Raw genomic sequence first — 19,954 nt, forward strand, 5'->3', positions numbered from 1 at the left:
AGTATTGAGCGAAACTTTTTTTATTAAGTATCTTAATTTCTCCTAAGTTAAATTCAATTTAAATTGGAATTTATAACGCGGCGCTTTTACAGCCAAGTAACTTACATAATTATTGCTTCGACTCCTGGGGTTTACGACAGATGTTATTTGGGTTGCATATATTAATGCGGTCGTTATTCCGAGTTGATGGGTAAAAAGGGTAGTAAACAGTAATAGGTTTTTATGGCGTTTATTTTTTAAATAATTAAGTTTCCAACATATATAAATAATGTTATTACAAACAATTTCGTTACTAAGCTAACTTTACAAGAGTACTTACTAAAATACCATATTTTACATAACACTTTTTTTGTATTAAATGATGTGCATTTAGGCCAACGAAACCGACATGAAACTGTTTTGACAGAACGGAAACGGAAAATGAAACAGTCTATTAATTTCATCTATCAGCTAAGCTAGGTTTAAGCATTATCACGTTAGCTTAACACATAATTCAGTCATTTTATTATTACATCTTTTTGCAAGACATGATATGTTTTATTTTTTGTCGATTCATTTAGCACTAGAACAGTTTTGGTCACGTCACTAGAGTCTTCTTGATATTGCAGTGATATGGATTGTTCACTAGTTTTGCGATATGAGGACACTCAGTGTTGCTTCCAACTGTTGGCCTTGTAGTAGACGTCTTTGTACATACTGGGGCACTGCTTTCCCGTCTGCAAAAAATGTCAAGCGTAAGACTGTGATAAAACAACATTTTCATTTTTATAATAATTTTTACAACTAGTTGATAAAATAGATGGATAAAATAAATGCAACCGAATAATTACATTGCAAAAAGAAAAACAAAAACGTCTTAGTATCTATTGTTTCAATGTACAACATTCTACGAGATTTGTATTTGAATATTAAAGGTTTTTATAAATTTTTAAATTACTTTCGTTTAAATTATTCAAATCTGTTTAGAAAAATCTCAAGTAAATGTTTTTCGTTGCTTCAATTCAATTCAATTTCGTTGGTACGCCAGAAAAAAATAATTTTCCTTTTAAACATTAAAATTATTTTAGCCGATTATCTGACAAAATAAAACATACAGCTTGATTACGTGATTTAATAATATTGTAAAACTCGCTTTTATTTATTTGCAGATGTAGGGATTGTTATTAACAATATGTGTGTTTTTATAGACATTTCGTTATTTATGTGCAAACTAAATAGTAATTTAACAGGTGGAACGATTTTATAGCGTTCGACAATCTTTCTCATCCGAATACCCTTTTTTTTTTATCTAACTAGGTACTATAGGTAGATCTCATTAAGTTTAAGGTAAATTTGCAACAATATTTGAAGGCTTGTGGTACGTCTTCTCATCGGAACATTTTTTCTTTAACTGAGCAGTGTATCGTCTGATGAATCAGTCCCTCGAGAACGATGAACTAGATAGCACATTTGCTAAGAAATCTGTATAACACCTATGAAGGAGTTAGTATATTTGCCTGAATTTTTGCGAGGTATGCCAGAAAACTCCACGCGGATATATATGACAATTGACAGATTGGGACCACCTCTGTCAAATAGGGGATGAGATTATTGTTCAGAGGATGTGATTACTTTAAAAATTGTGTGGGGAAACCAATCCGTAGCCTTACTACCTAGTTAGATAAATGAAGAGTGTTCGGATGAGAAGACGTACCACAATTAATTTTTTTAAGTTTCTCGTAGTAATGTACAATGTCATTTCGCGAAAATTGAGCAATTTTTTTCTATTTGCCGTTTGATGGCATTTTATTGAACAAAAAAAAATAAAAAAAAATCTGGACACAATGAAATCGAAAATTTTTAAATTTGAAATATATTTTAAGATTCTTTTATAGATAGTCAAATTAAATTGTGTGTATTCATCATCTGTAAAAACTGTTTTAATTTTTTTTCAGTGTCACTATATGAACTATTGTTTAATAAATTATCAAAAAAGTGAACTAATCTTTTTTTAGAAATTCTGAAAATACGATTACTTTATTTTAGTGTCACATTGTGCATGTTAAAACTGATGTACAGGGTGAGTCACTAAACGCGCGCGCTTTTCCATATCTCCTTAAGAATTAGAAACAGAAAAAAGTCTAAGACTAATGTTCAGTGGAGGGCCATATACTAAAACTAGTTTTAACTATACAGAGTGTTCTGTTTTTAAAACGTATCATACAACTTATTTTTTTCGAACAGAATACTCTCTATATTTTTATATATTCTGATTGACTTTTTCTTAGGCTTTATAACCCTAGTATATTTTCGAAATTCCGATGCGACGTTGCCAAATTATTCCAAATTTTTTGTAATCCAAATGTTAAAAGAATATTGCATTATGGTTATTTTTAAAATCTAATTCACAATATTTGTGGAGAAATAAAAAGCTTTATTGTGGTCTGGTATAAAAAATTGGATTTTAACATACACGATGTTTATTAAAACAATTAAATTATAAATTTTTGAGTTTTTTCAAATAGAAGACCCTGTATTTTATTACTGCATCTTATTGTGTTTTGTGTTTTCTTTATTTTTTATCAATTTTCTATATTGAAAGTTGATAGTTATTGAGATTTTTTACATTTTTAAGGGACACACCGCAAAGTGAAAAAAATTGTCTAAGATTATTTCGACAGAACTTCCCTCCCCTCTGACATACAATAGTACAAATCCAACTTTTTCGAAATATTATAAAATTTGATTAAGCGAATTTTTTATGAGAACTTTTATAAATTAAAATATAAAGTAAATGTAAAGAAGCGTGCTGAGTGTATGTTCCAAATGAGTTTTCTCTTAACAGAATTTTGTGATGACATCATCATTTTGCAAAGACAGCAATATCACTTTGGACAGCTGCACTGTAATAGTAATCATAACAGTATTGTATTCCAGATTTTCGGGAAAACGGAGTGAGCCGTTCCCGATTTAAGCAATAAAATAAACTGATTCATTCATTAATTTTTATGAGTCACCCTGTATAAGAAATTTAAAAACTTTTAATGCAATGATAAATCACAAGTATAGTCTCATCATATTTTGCAGAATTTGGACAGGATTTATTTGGTAACATTTTTAGATGACGTCATTAATTCTTTGGAAGAGGATAAACGAATAAATTTTGCTTAACGATTTACCATGACTGCGATAACTTTAAAATATTTACAAGATTTCAGCGCAATCGGTTTTGCAGTTTCAAAGTTAATGTAAAATATTGTTATTCAGTTTTGAATTTTTTCCAAAAATTCTGGATTTCTAGGGTGAAAATTCTACACGGATTCATACACCCTAAGTGCAGGAGTATCTTATTTTAGTGAGTATTTAACTATCTACATGATATTCCTAATGTACATACAAAATATGACAACAATCGGTCCCGCAGTTTCGGAGATTACTTGTCTAATAAAAATGGATACAGACACATAGACAAACAGACAGACAGACAGACAGACAGACAGACAGACAGACAGACAGACAGACAGACAGACTGACAGATAGACAGACATATAGACGGAAATGGCAAACCACTTTTTTCGTACTGTAGAGGTCATGACACGTTGAGAAAACATGAAAGTAGCAATTCGGCCGATGGACTCGTGTAATATACTTCGTTAGCTTACGTTCGGGAAGTAAAAAGAGGAGAAAAGATAGAGCAAGATCCAGTGATAAAACACAGGGTGTTCTATTTGAGAGAACTAAAATATACATATTTGAAAATTGTAAAGTTTAGTATTTTATTTAAAGTTTACCATAATAAAACGCGCAATTCTGTTTAACTCTTAATAAAATATTGCAACACATATGAAAATAACCCTTGCATGCTAAAAAAATAAAAAAATTGGAATAACGTGGCAACGTCGCATGAGATTTTCAAAAATAAACTATGTTTATAAAGCGCACTCACCCTGTATATGTTACCATCAAAAAATTAATTATATCTTCTTAAGAAAATGCTAATTAATTTGTCTAATTATCTAACAATTATGTACTCGTAACACCGGATGACTATTAATTATTGAAGTGAATTATTGGCAGCAATGCTAGTTTGTCAGGTCACAGTTGTCAATTCTGACATGAGCGCGCCTAACAAACGTGCTGAGAAGATGGCATACTTGGTGCCATAAAAGTTAATTTCACAGTCAGGTGCGCCATCATAAAATTTTCAATATTTTGCCAACCTGACAAAAAAAATCACAAACATTAATTTGGTGTACTTTGCAAGCGTGGAACTTTATCTAAGGATTAAATTTTAGAATAAAAAACAAATGAATAACATTTGAAACTAGGAATATATCAAAATTCTTGATATATTTAAACAGTTCAAATCCAGCATAAGTCATATTTTTTTCGACAAAGATAATAAAATCAAGACCAAAATAAGTACATAGTAAAACCAACTAATCTAGAAATTTGTTTTACTTTTATGTCTGGAATTAAGATCTACAATTCTGGAAAAGTGCAGAAAACTATATACTGTCTAAAAAATATGGAACAATAAAGATAAAAATACAGAAATAAAATTAGAAAAGAATATAATATACCAATTAAAATATGAAAAAAACAGTAACAGCAACATACAATTTTGAATCAACAAATGTAGCACATGCAAAAAATTTGGTCCTAGGTTATTTAGACAGAACTTCCCTTGCCCCCAAAGTCAATCTAACAAATCCAGTTTCTTCAGAAAATCATAAAATTTGATTTTGCGAAATTTGTAAGTAAATAAAATAATAATACCAGTTACAATGTAAGAAAAAAAGTAGTTTGTGAGGAGATCGAACCCGCGATCACCGTGTTATTAGCAGGCGCTGTAATAAACAGGCCATGATAAGTGCCTGAATATTTTCCTCTTATATTACCATAAAACGTTAGGATGCCTAGGGTAAATACTCAAGGCGGATTCATAAACCATAAATACAGGAGTATGTTATTGCAAATACAGACAGACCACAGACGGAAACGGGAGACTTATTTTTTCATATTCTAGGGGTTATGAAACGTTGAGAAAACCCGAAAATACTTCCTTAATTTACGCTTGGGAACCTATTTAAAACTTGTTATTTTCGTCAATCAGTTGACCCTATTAAGTTAAAATTATAACGGGTTATACGGAAGAAATTATAGGATCAAAAATAAGGTATATATGTACAAATATATATTAATGGACTACTTGACCTGCTCTGATTTGACCTAGTAATCTAGCAGCGACAACAATCGCATAATAGTTACTTATCGATTGCTTTCACAGAAACTGGGTATTTAAATTAACTGAAAAGTTTAAAAAATTTATACAATCGATGTAACTTTTAATATTCCTCGTCCTTTAACTAAAACCTGCGACTAAACAACAGTAACGTCAAAATTTAAATCTACGAGAATAATTATGGCTTTGTGATCAAAATTAATAACAATCCATGCCGACAGAAATACTAATTATACACAACACGCCAATTTTCCCTTTATTGCCCTCATTTATTAACAAATCAAAACGAGACAAAGCCCGACCACCACACATCCTAAACGCTTCATTTATTAATACACCCACAATAAATTGCCACATGCATCTGTCTACCCCCCACCACCTTCACAAAAAGCGCCTATTTTCATAATTTCGCCCTCAATATAAAGCTCGACAAAAGCGCTAGTGTGAAAAGCAAAAAGTCAGCTCGTAACAATAAATAAGCACGAAACTGCAACTCGCTAACATTAACCGTTGAAAATTCGGATTTATTTACTAGAGACTGGCGTCAATTACGCGTTAAAAAATTCTCGCTACCTAATAATCATGTCATAATCACACGTACCACCACCACAATAAGATTACCATAAATCACTCCACAGCCACGTCTAAACATAAACATTGCCACAACAAACAATCTATTATGTAACGCGTATTACCATAACTCCACACACATACCTCGCTGTGATTAACAATACACATTAATTACCCGATTCTCAAAATAAAAACAAGTAAATCTGTTTGCGAGGGTAGGTGTGGAAAAGGTAAACACTCAATGAAAAAGAGCGTGCGTGAGGCGGAATGTTGGGGCTGCAGTTATCGCTATTCGGCGATTTTTTCAGGAAGTTAACTATTAAAAATACGGAGTTAAGTGACGGAGGTGGAGCGAAAACATGACATGACTTAATAACCGTGAAAAAGGTCATTTGTGAACATTATTTATTATACAAGCTTTCATAAATTACGAATTAGGCTTCGGTGCAGGAATGGCCAATCGGCACGAATATTAAAAGCACACGAACGATAATAGATGTTTTAAGTCTCTAGCTAGTCTTATTTATCAAACTAATTAGCTATTAGTCACGTACAGCGATGAGAAACGATAATTTATCTTTGAAAGAGCGTGCAATAAACTGAGGTGCATTACAGCAAAAACTAACATTTCTACTGCATTTTTATTTCCGTGACGCGTTTTTTTGTTACACATGCATTCCTAAGAAAAAATTAAAAATAGTTTCATTCCGTTGGATGTCTAGTTTCAGGTTTTTATTTTATCTCATTTACTAATTGTGTATAGAGTCAATTTAGATATTCTTGAATTAGTTATCTAACCGAAACACCCTGTATATTAATTCTGAATTCACAAAACGTACACGTTTGTTAAGACATTCTGACAATAAGAACCTTTGAGACAAAATATATTCCTGGAGATCTAAGATCAGATATTTTTATAAATGTAGATTTGATTATACTTTTTAACAAATTTCGCGTATATACAAGGTGACTGCGAAATACATGCAAAAAAAAAAATGGGGAATAGCTCACAATATGATTATGTCACTGGGTAAAATTCACGGTCCTAAGTAGTAGCAGTGTCTAGAAAAAATTATTTGAAATTCAATGTAAATTGTTGTACGCGCCGCTGGACTGTTTTGTGACCTACATAATTACTACAATGAATGGAACAGAGCGAGTCGGTTAAAGAACCAAAAAAGTTACTTTATCAGGCACTTTTTTAATCGCAACGTGAAAAACACGAAAAGGGCCAGTTAGCATCGAGCGGTCGGTGAAATCGGTTTATGGTGCAGTTTTCCCATGCAGATTGTGTCGATATGGTAATGGGTGCATCAGTGGTACAGCATCTCCGAGATCATGGTACCTTCAACCTCAAACTCACGATCGTGGCCGTGATAGGACAGAAAGAAGAAGTTGGATTTTCACAGCTTGTAGTGCATTCTACATTAAAAGAATACGGCCACATCCATACCATGTTGACAAAGTGCACGGTTTGGAGTCCACTGATTGTTCACGTTGTGTAACTCACTTTTTGTCCGATGGAACTCCACGTAGTCGTCAACAAGTACGATTTCAAGAGACGGTTTTCGATAAATGTGTATCAGTTGGATGAAACAGTTCGTTTGTGGAAATCAACAGTGTCCAGAAATTATCGAAGAGCTTCAACAAGTGAAAGTGACACCCGCTACTCCGGTGTTTTTTTACCTATCAACAAACCTCTTGCGACGCTCTGACGCCTGTATTGCTAGTCAAGGACAACATTTTCAACATTTCTTGTAAAAAGGTAGTAGCATTCTAAGTTGCTCTTATTTCTGTTCCAATAAACAACGTAAAATCGTTGTGACAAGGACCAAACATCCGTCAGAATCAAAATTACCAAAAAACTTTCACACTGACCTTTAACGATGAATGAGTAAATGAATGAACGAATGATAAGCAGCAAAAAGTCGGTTTTACTTTTAATTGAAACTGAAAGTGTTTAGGTCGTTTTTATTCGAACGTTTTTCCAACTCTGTTTACAAGGTGGCTCAGTGCCTTCGTATCGAGGGTGGTTCATGGGGGTTTTGCCCCATTCGATTTTTAATTTCTTTTTTCTATATTTCGGCTCTACTAGGGTGGGGGATGCCGTGGTTAAAATATTTGCACTTATTTCGCAGTCACTCTGTATGTATGTTATATATTTTTTTCTCTAATTTGAATTCGTTTTTTACGTGTAGGATGCTGTAGAGCAATCATTTGAATTTTTTATGAGGCAGGCGTTCCGTCTAAAAACACTTGTCCCGACAATTTCGCAGTCTTGAATGTCTAAATTACCGAATAAAGCTGGAAGTGGTTTATTCATAAATTCTAACCTATAAATTGTATCCCGCACATTTCTCTTTTTTATGTACAATCTGCTGCCCCTCTTTTCTTTTATTTAAAGATTTAAACTTTTTAAATCGGAAATATCCGTGTATTATTTGATGAAAAAATACTAGGTGATTATAAAAGATCGTACATCAAGTTGACTTTGAACTTTGCCGCCTCGTTGTGATGATTGTTGAGGACTCATTTCCTGTTACCAGTTTTAGGCCAATTTAGTGATACAAGTGATGACGTTTCTAGGTCAAACTCAAAGTGTTGACAGAAAGTTAGGCCGGTTCTAGGAGAGGTCAAATAGGGTCAAACTGGCCTACAACTTGTCATTAATGTCAATCATAATTTAAGTTTTTCAAGGTTTTTTGGTGGCCAATTGAATTCGGATAATAAATTGCTACTCATTTCAAGGGGATTTAGCGATTACCCTGTATGATACTGTACATCAAATTCTACTTTCGAAATAAACATTGTTAGACCAAATTATTATTGCTTTATTTAGTCTAGTTTAAAAATGCTATACGTAAAAATAATTGTTGTAAAGAGTAATTATATTTTTGAAAAAATTGTGATTATAGTAAGCTCGATTGTGGGAAATAACACCAAAAAGAAAAATTGTGCGAATCAACCATTTTTAGATCGCAACCATCCAGACTGAATGATTAAAATAGTTTTCGAAAATAAGGTAAATTTTTTAGACAGAAACTTTCGTCGCCTTTGAAGTATAGGTCAGGTCAGATCGGATCAAGTTAGATAGTATTTGCTAAGATAAGACTGATTTTGGAAAATGATATACTCTCTAAAAAAATAAAGGGCGGGTGGGCGGGGCTAGTATATGTTCTAAGATACGACTGATTTTGGAAAATGATATACCTTCCATGAAAATATAGGGCGGATGGGCGGGGCTAGCATTTGCTAAGATAAGACTGATTTTAGCAAATGATATATCCTCCAAGAAAATAAAGGACGGGTGGGCGGGGCTAGTATATTTTCTAAGATACGACTGATTTTGAAAAATGATATACCTTCCATGAAAATACAGGGCGGGTGGGCGGGGCTAGCATTTGCTAAGATAAGACTGATTTTGGCAAATGATATAATTTGACTGCGCAGGTTTTTCCAAGTAAAGACTCTACCAGAATGTGGATCTTTTTTATGAAAATCTGAATACTTAGGTTAAACAATGCAGGTGGATCCATAAACCACAAGTACAGGAATATGTTTTTTCTAGATTAAATAGCATTTATCGATCGATAGAGAATAAAGATTAATAATAAAGATAGTAGCAATATCAATCAATATATATTAAATCACGTAGTTTTATTTTTTAGTTGCGTATAAAGCGTGTTATTGAAAGGTACGTACAAAATAAAATCGGCAATAGGTCTTGAAGTATGGGTGCTAAAAGTAAAAAAAGTTCAGGTAAAAGTGTTCTCCTTTTAGAGATAAAAATTATTAAAATTTATGTCCAAATTCGTTGTACGCCTTTGATAAAAAGATCATCTTTCATTTCTATAGCAACATTTAGTCTTGACAAAAGTTTTATTGTTACAGTTGCTAGGATTTACTAAAATAAGTTAATTTTACCTATTTATCCTTCAGTAGCGTTTAAAAAGGTTGGGTAAGGGTTATTTTCCCCTTATAATTTTGATAACACAAAATACGTTTTTCAGACTTCTTAGACTTCGCGAAGAACTGTCAGTTTTGTTGTACGTACCTTTCAATATCACTCTGTATTTATAATATATAAATAAATATATTTCGCATAGTTGGTGATATTTTAGTCAAGTTTCTTGTAATATTTTTGTACTTTAGTAGCATAGGTGTTAGGATAATATTTATAAATACCGATATGTTCAAAAAAAAAAAAAGTTTTAATTGCTCCTCGGGTTTGAAAATAATTTCATTTGAAAGTTTCTTCATTATCAAAAAAACATGGAATAGTAACTGTGGCAAAATAACGACAAGTTTTTTATGCTTTGGATTATTTTTAACCACTCCTTAATTTGAAAATACTTTTTTGAGAATGGCACCTTTCGGGTTATTTTTCCGTATGGTACTTTTTTGTACCGTAATAGACTTTATTTGTATTCTTATTATCTCCGAAACTATGGTTTAGACATGGTTTCGATAACATCTCGGTTTAATTTATAATTACAAGGTTTTTACACTTATTTAAGAAAAGCAATGTCCTAACTTCACTACATTAATTTCATTTTGTGACATTTTATTTATTTTATAATAACCCTATGTATTAAACAAAAATAGGTAATAGTGGTCACAGTGTAAGAAAAATACAGGTTTATGAGGGGATCGAACCCGCGACCTTGGTATTATTAAATACGAGTATTCATTTACTGAGCTAGTCGGCAATTTGAATTATTTGTGAAAATGTAGATGCTGAGGTTAAACTGTCCAGACGGATTCATAAACCACAACTATAGGAATACGTTATTTTTTAAATTTAAGTAACATTTATCGATAGACGGTACATGATTAATAATAGAGCTAACAACAATACACTAGGTAACAAAATTTGAAGAAATTGTTGCTTGAGTACAGTTTTTGCTGTTTTTGAGTTGTACTGATGTAGTTTAATATAACTACGCGTACAAGACATATCAACTGTCAGGTTATAAGAAAATACCATTAATAGACCATATGAAGGTGAAAAAAGCACAGAATCCGACACATGTGAAAAGCAAGATTATATTTTTCAAAGAACTATTGGTTAAAACTCTAACAAGGATTATAGATATTCACAAAAAATGCTTAACGAAAATAATTTCTTATAATTTTTCAATTTTAGAAGCGATTACTTGACCTACATTGTCGTTTGTGTATTGTATTATTAATTACTCCTTATTAATGTTGGCAAAACCAGTCTTATTATTTTGACAGATATTGGGTCCGCCCACCTGCTCTTTATTTTCTTAGAGGGTACGTGATTTACTAAAGTCAGTCTTATTTTGTCAAGTACTAGCCCTACCCGCCCCCCCCCCCCTTATTTTCTTATAGGGTATGTTATTTGACAATATTAACTCTAATAATAACGTTAATGTTGACCGTATAAAAAAATGAAATGTCATGTCACATTTTATTCCATTGCCTACTACTAAACATGCAAAAAAATTAACTCAAGCAAATTGGTTGTTACCCAGTGAATAAATACATATTAATTTATATGGGTTTATTTTGTAGCTGTATATATTTACGATATATTTTAAACAAAAACAAATATATTTTGCAAATTTGGAGATATTTTGGTCAAATTTCTTGTACATATTTTTCTACTCTAGTATCATATTTCTTCGAGTAATATTTGTGAATATTGTTATGTTAAAAAAAAGGAAAAATTTTTACTTGGAAGATCATCAGATTTGAAAATAATAACATTTTCATTACCAAAAAAACTAGCAAAATAACGAAAATGTGTTCTTGAGCTCTCGATTATTTTATCCACTCCTTAATTTGAAAATATTTTTTGTTGAAAATATCACCTTTCAGTTATTTCTCCATATAGTACACTTTTGAACAGCAATAGATTTTAGTTTATACTCATTATCTCCGAAATTATGCATTATACATGATTTTGACAACAGATTTGTTTATTTTTTCAGGGTTTGTTTACAAAAATTATACAACTTTATTTTGTGACGTGTTTATTTTATCACAACCCCTATAGGTTAAAGAAATATAGGTAATATTGGTTAGAATGTGGGAAAAAGGGACTTATGAGGGGATTGAATTAGCGACTTTGACGTTATTAGCCCAACATTTCACTCACTGAGCTAGTCGGCAATTTGTTTTTTTTTTTTTGTGAAAATATGAATGCTTAGGTTACAGCGTCAAGACGGATTCATAAACCACAACTACAGGAATATTTTCTTTCCTAAATTTAAAAATATTTATTTATCGATTGCGCATTATAATGCATAATTAATAATAAAGCTAGCAATGATAATAAATACATATTAAATCATATGGTTTCATTTTGCGGTTTATATATTCCCGACATATTTTATACCAAAATAAATAAACGCCTATTAATTTTTTTGTAATATTTTTGTTTTTAGTAACAAATCTGTTAGAATAATATTTGTGAATATCGAGTTGTTAAAAAGTAGAAAAAGTTTCAATTGGAAGCTCTATGACGTTATCAAAATTTACTTCACACTCTTTTTCAACTGATAAAATCTAAAGATTGTTTAGTCGTGCTTAGCTCATTGTGGACCTTAAGCACGATTTTATCAATTTCAATTTTGAAAAGCTTCTTTCACATGAAGCCACCGAAAAAAATGGTTACAAAAATCTTAGAGAAAGCGCTAGACTCGGAACAGACTCAGAATAGCCCCATTTTACGATGAATTTGAAAAGCTCCAATGTAGCCCACTCAAACGCTTCTTGGGAGGTAATGCTGGCGGCTTCCAAGTGCCACCTCAGTCGTAAAATTTACAAAATTATGTCCTCTGGAGAAAATTCATCGTAGATTTTTGTCAAATTTATAAACGTACTGTTGGGGTTGCTGTTCTCGCTTACGTTACTTTTAGAGCTGAAAATTGTCATATATAAACTTCGTTTTGCCGTATTTATTTACAACAACAATTTACCATTTTAGACATGTTTTAAGTTTCTTTTTGTCGAAGTAAGTCTGCACAGACAAAGAAAAAAAGGCAAAATGTAGCCCCGCCCACCCACCCTATCCCAATTATGATGATTTTTTTATTGGTCGTGAGCCAAGGGGACGGACCTTAACTGCAAAATCCTTATTTCTCAACGAGAAATTTAAAACATGTTTTTGAGTATCGTGTTGTTCAAAGAATATTATGTATATTAAGAAAAAAAAATAAAGCCGACGATTAGGCCCCACCCATACCCGCCCCGATCTCAATTCTCAATTGTGATGAATTTTTCATTCGTTGTCAGATCGAGAGGCGGGGCTTAATTGCAAGATCGATATTTGTCTACAAGAATTTACCATTTTAAACATGGTTTAAGTTTCTTGTTCTGAAAAGACGATTACGTACATTAAGAAAAAAGCCAACATATAAATCCCACCCACCCACCCTATCTCAATTGTGATAATTTTTTTATAATTGTCTTATTATTTCTCTCTCTAAATGATATTACCATGTAAGAAATTTTTTTAGAGTATCGTCAAAGCATACTATGTATATTAAGAAAAAATTAAAGCCTAAGATTAAGCTCCACCCATACCTGCCCTGATCTAAATAGTAATGAAGTTTCATTTATTGGCCGACCTAGGGGTGGAGCCTAATTCCAAAATTCATATTTCCTTACAAAAATTTACCATTTTAAAAGTGTTTTAAGTTTCAAAAAATTAAAAAAATCACCACAATTGAGAGGGGGTGGGTGGGAGGGGTTAATATTTTGCCTTATTTTCGTAATATACATAGCATGCTTTGAACAACACGATGCTCAAAAACATGCTTTTAATTTATTGGAAAGAAATAATTACTTCGCACTTAAGCTCCGCCCACTTGGTTCACGGCGAATAAAAAAATCATCACAATTGAGATAGGGTGGGTGGGCGGGCTTACATTTTGCCTTTTTGTTTTAATATGTGAAGACTTCTTTTCACGACATGAAACTTAAAATATGTTTAAAATGGAAAATTTGTTTAAGGAAATATCGATTTTGCAATTAGGCTCCGCCCCATAATTTCAAAAGCCATATTTCCTTGCATAAACCATTTTAACCATGTTTTAAGTTTTTTGTTATGAAAAAATGGCTATGTATATTAAGAAAAAAAAAAGGCAAAATATTAGGAAGTATTGTAATCTACTTTTACATTTTCTCGACGTTTCATGACCCCTAGAGTACGAAGAAATGGGTCTCCCGTTTCCGTCTGTCCGTCTGTCTGCCGTCCCGATTTTTTTTTTGTATGCTTTTGCAGAGTGATTCTTCTGTAAGTATTCTCTGGTTGTGCGAACGAGTTGTCGTTAGAAGAAAAGTTACTATTAAAAAACTTTTGTTTACAAAATTTTACAATTTTATTTTGTAATAAGTATTTTATTTATTTTATGATAACCCCTATAGGTTAAACAAATATAGGAAATCGTGGTCACAGTGTAAGAAGAAAAGAAACCTATGAGAGGATCGAACCAGCGACTTTGGCATTGGCTACGTTTCATCCACTGAACTATTTGGCAATTTGGATTTTTTGCGAAAATGTGAATGCTTAGGTTAAACGGTCAAGGCGGATTCATAAACAAGAGGTACAGGAGTAAGTTATTTCCTAAATTTATATATCATTTATCGATGGATTATGTATTATCTATACATATACATGATTAATAATAAATTCATATTAAATCATACAATTTAATTTTTAGTTTTTTACAACATATTTATACAAAAATAAATATATTTTGTATATTTGGTGATGTTTTGGTCAAATCTCCTGCATATAGTTTTTTACTCTAGTAGCATTTTGACAACAACTTCGTTTACTGTATAACTGTAGCTTCTGTACACTGAGTTAAGAAAAGCAAATTATTATTATTAAAAAAACTTGTTCTAGCATCCATTTTTCTTAGTGTGTGGAATTTAAAACTTTTCATGTTCAATCTTTGGGTGCTATCGTTGACAGTATCAAGAATTTAAATACTTATATTTCTACTTGGTTATTAAAAATATGTGAATTTTTAAATTAGTTTTGTTAAGTACTAAATTCTGAGATAACATTTTTTGAAGATTTTGACATTTTATTTGTACGTGTCTTGAAGCGGCGTGTTTCAATCTACCTGCGTGCGAGCAATTTCTGGTCGTACCCCGAAATTCGTCTTCGGTAGTTGTTTTTGTCACTTATTTCCTGAATTTATCACGCGAATATTACCAAATGAATCGTTCGGGCGATGTGGCGGTCCGCATCCGTCGACCACTTTTGATTGGTTAACAAATGGCGGTAATAAAGGGAAAATTGGCGTGTTGCGGATAATTAATATTTCTGTCGCGCATAGATAATTCGGTTAATTTAAATTATAAAGGCAAACAATTCGACAGTGGCTGTAGTTAATTGCGAATTACAAATCACACAATACTGGTGTAGGCGCGATGAGATAATACGAATAATCCATCACTAATGTGTCAGTAATTTCGAAGTGACATCGGTTTCGCTATAATCTATCAGTTTATGGCTGGTATTCGTATGTAAATCGAGGACAATAAGATAAGTCAACATTGCCATCAGAATAGCTGTTTCCTGTATTTGAGTTTCAGTTTATGCTGCTGTCATTCGATATTAATCGACGCATTCACGATTTCACTAAATGCGAAACGCCGGCCGAACTTGAAAAATCAATTTATTTTATTGAACTACAACAATGCTTTTGTTGACATTCTTGTATTCTGCACGCAACCACTACGTTGAATATAATGAATAGTAATAACATACTCAGCATTCTGAATTGTGCACTTAACTACAGGCCCAAATAAATTTCGTATTATTTTCTCGTTTACATGAGTTTTATTAGCGTTAATGGAAAACTAATATTTCAGTCGTTCTGGATTTTTACGTGCACTAGAATACGCGGAAATTCACTATTGCTAATTTTTACATTATTGTAGCAACAATTTCAAAAAATATAATAAGAGAAAAAAACTAAGTAATACAACTCACCAAAAGTTTTTTATTTGTGCATAGTGTACACTGGCTCTGAAAATAATATTTCAAAATTAATTTTATTATCATAAAGTTGAAGAAAAGTTAAGAGTCACCCGGCGCATCCACCTAACTTAAATACTTCCAAATTGCATTACTGCCACTGCAATTTTAGGTAAATATTTTGACATTAATGCAATTACATTTGTTCGAACAAATATTTAGGTAAACCACTGTTGTAAAGTATTACCGATTGTTATTTTAATTAAAACTGTAGCAGATTATAAATGAAAACGCTGTAATTATATCGTTGTGACTAAAAACGGGTCGGAAATATAACAACCAAAGAGAGTTAAACAACAAAAGCAAGAACGTATTGTGAGAAAATAGAATAAAGAAAATAAAGGAAAGTCGTTCGTTTTTTCGCTACTTTATTCTGTGTTTATGATTTTATTAAAAAGGCGTAATAATGTATCATTGTTAAAAATTGTAGCGTAGAAAAAATTAAAAAAAATAAACTAGGGCATCCACCTGAATTACGTAGGTACTTCTCTGTATTATTTTTAAATGACGTTGACATAAATTAACCCAAAACCGCTGATTTGTGCAAATACGAGCTGTGATTTTAATTAAAAATTACATACTAATAGACTGCAGCATTGTACACAAGTACGATTATTATTAAAACCATTATTAATGGGTGGTCAATTTAATAATTGCGTGTATATGCATTTTTAATACGCGATTGTGGATTTGCCTGTTAAAAAGTTGTACACAAGCATTTCATTAATATTTTATGAGTGCATAAAATTTATGTTTCTGGTTTAATATTGTTTCATGATTTTTGTCCCAACTTCCGCCCCGAAAAAAATACTTTTTGCACCGCCTGGACATAAGTGAGGGTTCTGCTGCCAAAATAACTGTCATAAAAAGTTTATATTATTTTTAGCTAAGCCGGAAGGAAGTCGGAACATAAAATTATTACGTCCTGTGTCTGCGGTCTTATCACTATCCCATCGACCTTTTTAGGGGTCGACATAAATACTTATTATTCGCACGTTTTGAATTTATTTCGTGTTTAAAGTGCAATGTGTGTTTAATTAAAAACGGAACTTCGCGCAGAGTGGACATGCAAAGAAATAATTCGTGCTGCAAATATAGTGGCTGTACTTTCAGCGATGAATCGAACTTTTTGTCGATTTTTTTGTAGTTATTGTCTGCGAATTTTGCGTGCTTTGCTCTAGCGAAAGCAGAAAATCCGATTCCCGAACGACAATATTCAAAATAAATATAGCATCAACAGAAAACTCATTGTGCAGAAGTTCCCTTTGTGCGCCGTTTTGTTTTAATATCTCGTAAATGCGCTATGATGGAATTTATTATTTTTCAACTTGTTCCAGCAATTGATACGTTTGTAGCAACATTTAACAATGCCACTACATTAATAACAAAAACGGGATGTAAAGGGATTAAGCCGGAATTAGGACACCCACAATTCGGGATTTATTCGCTGTTATTGGCTATACAAATTGTGCGATAAACCATAAATTAGCGTTTAAAATATCTTGCTTGGAGAATTGCCTCCACGAGCTTAGCGTTAATCCTTATCAGAATTAAAATGAAGAGGCGTTTTAAAATGATTACGAGCACAAATAGAAGTTTTTACGTTGTGCGAATGCGTTGTTTATGGCTTACCTCAGAACGGTGTTTAACATTGAAGTCAATATTAGTCCGTACTGGGCGATGATGAAGGGGTTGTGGAGGTCGGAAGTTGTTCCCAAGGGGCGCCTTGGGGTGTTTGGCATCTCCCTGCATCAGCCTGCGTAACGCATGCATCTGCAAACAAACCGTGAAAGTAAAAGTTTGGGCCAGCTGAAACTGGTAGACGTCAATAAACCTAATTTATTAGTCGCATTACTTTCAGAACAGACGGGGATGCTTTCCTTTAAGCCGATATTTTTGAGGGCGAGATAAATTAAATGTAAAACGAATAAAAATACGACAGACAGACAGACAGACAGGCAGACAAACGCAAACGGGTAAATTGTTAATCAAAATAAATCTGTTTATTCCTCCCAAAAAATTGATGACGTTATCTCAAAATTTTTCATTGTATTCATATTTTTTATTAATCAAATTAAGAAGGAGTCACCCCATTTTCCCGAAAATGTGTAAATACAAACATTTTTATTTAATAAGAATTATAATAATGATGTTCAGAACATTTTGTCGATTGTAGTTTACTATTTTATAGTTTTGATCCGCTGTTTTGAGGACACGAACTCGTTCAAATAAAACTAATTTCTACGTGACATTCTTCCGATGTGTAAACGTAAACACTTTCAAGTTGTTTTTCTTATTGAGGATAAGCTAAGGACGCACAGTAAAGGAGTCCATCGGGCAATTTGGTACTTTCATATTTTATCGATATTTCATAACTCCTAGACAAGGCCGTAGCTACGGGGAAGCTAGGGGATGCTGAGCCTCCCCTAGATGTAGACAAGTTTTAAATAACCAAATGTGAATTACAACATCGAAAATCAAAATCAAATATAGTGTTTTATTCAATAAGCGGGAGTCAGAGCAATAAAAAAGTCTGGGCCGTCGGCATTGTGATCCGGTTATTTGCAATTCGTTGAAAACATCTTTTAGTTTAGTTTCTGTTTCACTCTCGCGTCTACAGATTGATAAGTGTTATCGCTATCTGTCTTAAATTAAGAGTACCATAAATGTTTTTCAGTTCAGTCTTCAATCGCATCTCTGTTATAACATACGGCAGAGGTAATTAAATTGTTTCGTTATTTTATTGATTATAAATATGACCCACCACTGACCCGGAAATGACCGGCATTCAGGCAAGACTTCTATCATTACGGGTACTAAGACCAAGTAATGATATGCATTGATTAGATTAACAGAACAACTTTCGAGATTCTAGAATTACAGCATACAAATTAGTCTGCTATTATTCTCTAATCTCACCCCATCCCCAAAAGTCTAGCGTAACTACCGACCATTTATCCGCGCATCACTTGAAAATTGACCTACACTACTCTGACCTACTGGTGCTAACCTAATCTGACTAACATGATCAGACTGTTCAAGAAACTTACGAACAATATGACATGTTCCTAACAAAACAGCTTTTTGAATTTTGATAATTATTGAATCATTCAAATGCAAAGACTTTAAATTCTCAACTAAGCTATTTGGAACTACACCTACATTAGAGATAACTAGAGGTACAATTGAAATTTTTTTAAGATTCAACATGGATTTCATTTCTATCGATAACTGTAGATATTTTGAAATCTTGGTGTGGTATGTTTGAATAATGTTGTTTGTGTTGGGAACAGCAATGTCAATGAGAATGGCTTCGTTCGTGTGTTTCTTGATAAGTATGATGTCTGGTCTGTTAGCTGTAATGTTTAAGTCTGTAAGTATTGTGCGATCCCAGTATAATTTGTATTTGTTATTTTCAAGGAACGGAGATGGAATGTAAGTGTAATACGGTGTCGTATCTTCGATTAAGTTCATAAGTGTTGCTAATTCTTTGTGGATGATTTTGGCGACGTTGTCGTGTCTAGCTTTGTAGTCAGTTTGTGCTAGGATGCTGCAAGAAGAGATTATGTGCTGGATCGTTTCAGGTTTTGCTTTGCAGAGGCGACAGCAGTCGTTTTTTATGTTCGGATCTTTGATGATGTATTTTTTGTAATTCTTGGTATTGATTACTTGGTCTTGAATAGCAAACACAAATCCTTCTGTTTCGGCATACAAACCTGATTTTTTTAACCAAATCAATGACATCTTCTTATTGATATGAGTTTCTTCTAAGTCTTTGTAGAATTTTCCATGTAGTTATAAATTATTATTCAAGATTAATAATAATATAATACTTTTATTATTAGTATTACTATGCATCTTTCCAAACTGATATATGCGTCCTTCCGAAAATGTGTATGACATCAACACAAAATTTTATAATAGAAAAACTCACTTGTAACTTGTAACAAACGGTTAGCACGTTACATATTTTTATTTTAGCTTATAATGGTAGCCATAAAAACAATTAAATTCCCAAAATCAATTTTTTTAATTTATCGAAAGAGCTGGATTTGATAAGCTGTACTTTATGAGCGAGGGCAGTTCTGTCGAAGTAATCTGCAACCAATTTTTTACATTTGCATGAATAGATTAAT

The 19,954-nt window shown here is 32.4% G+C and overlaps 1 protein-coding gene across 3 annotated transcripts in view; it reads right to left on the reverse strand.

Moving 5' to 3' along the window:
• Positions 1-230: 230 nt before the first annotated feature.
• The window catches only part of LOC135127320 (carbonic anhydrase-related protein 10), a 328,805-nt gene continuing 309,081 nt past the window's right edge, over positions 231-19,954 (reverse strand). For 2 of the 3 annotated variants that reach the window (XM_064053776.1, XM_064053764.1), the window contains 3 exons: positions 17,451-17,591; positions 15,774-15,809; positions 231-716 (listed from right to left, as the gene is read on the reverse strand). In XM_064053776.1, the coding sequence (XP_063909846.1) occupies positions 648-716; positions 15,774-15,809; positions 17,451-17,591 (246 nt within the window). In that variant the 3' untranslated portion in view covers positions 231-647. The remainder of the gene's footprint in view (positions 717-15,773; positions 15,810-17,450; positions 17,592-19,954) is intronic. The other variant, XM_064053769.1, reaches the window with a different exon arrangement.

The sequence above is a fragment of the Zophobas morio genome, unplaced genomic scaffold (assembly GCF_036711695.1).
Source record: "Zophobas morio isolate AGI-343-1 ecotype UQ-CSIRO unplaced genomic scaffold, CSIRO_AGI_Zmor_V1 ptg000002l, whole genome shotgun sequence".
NCBI lineage: Eukaryota > Metazoa > Arthropoda > Insecta > Coleoptera > Tenebrionidae > Zophobas > Zophobas morio.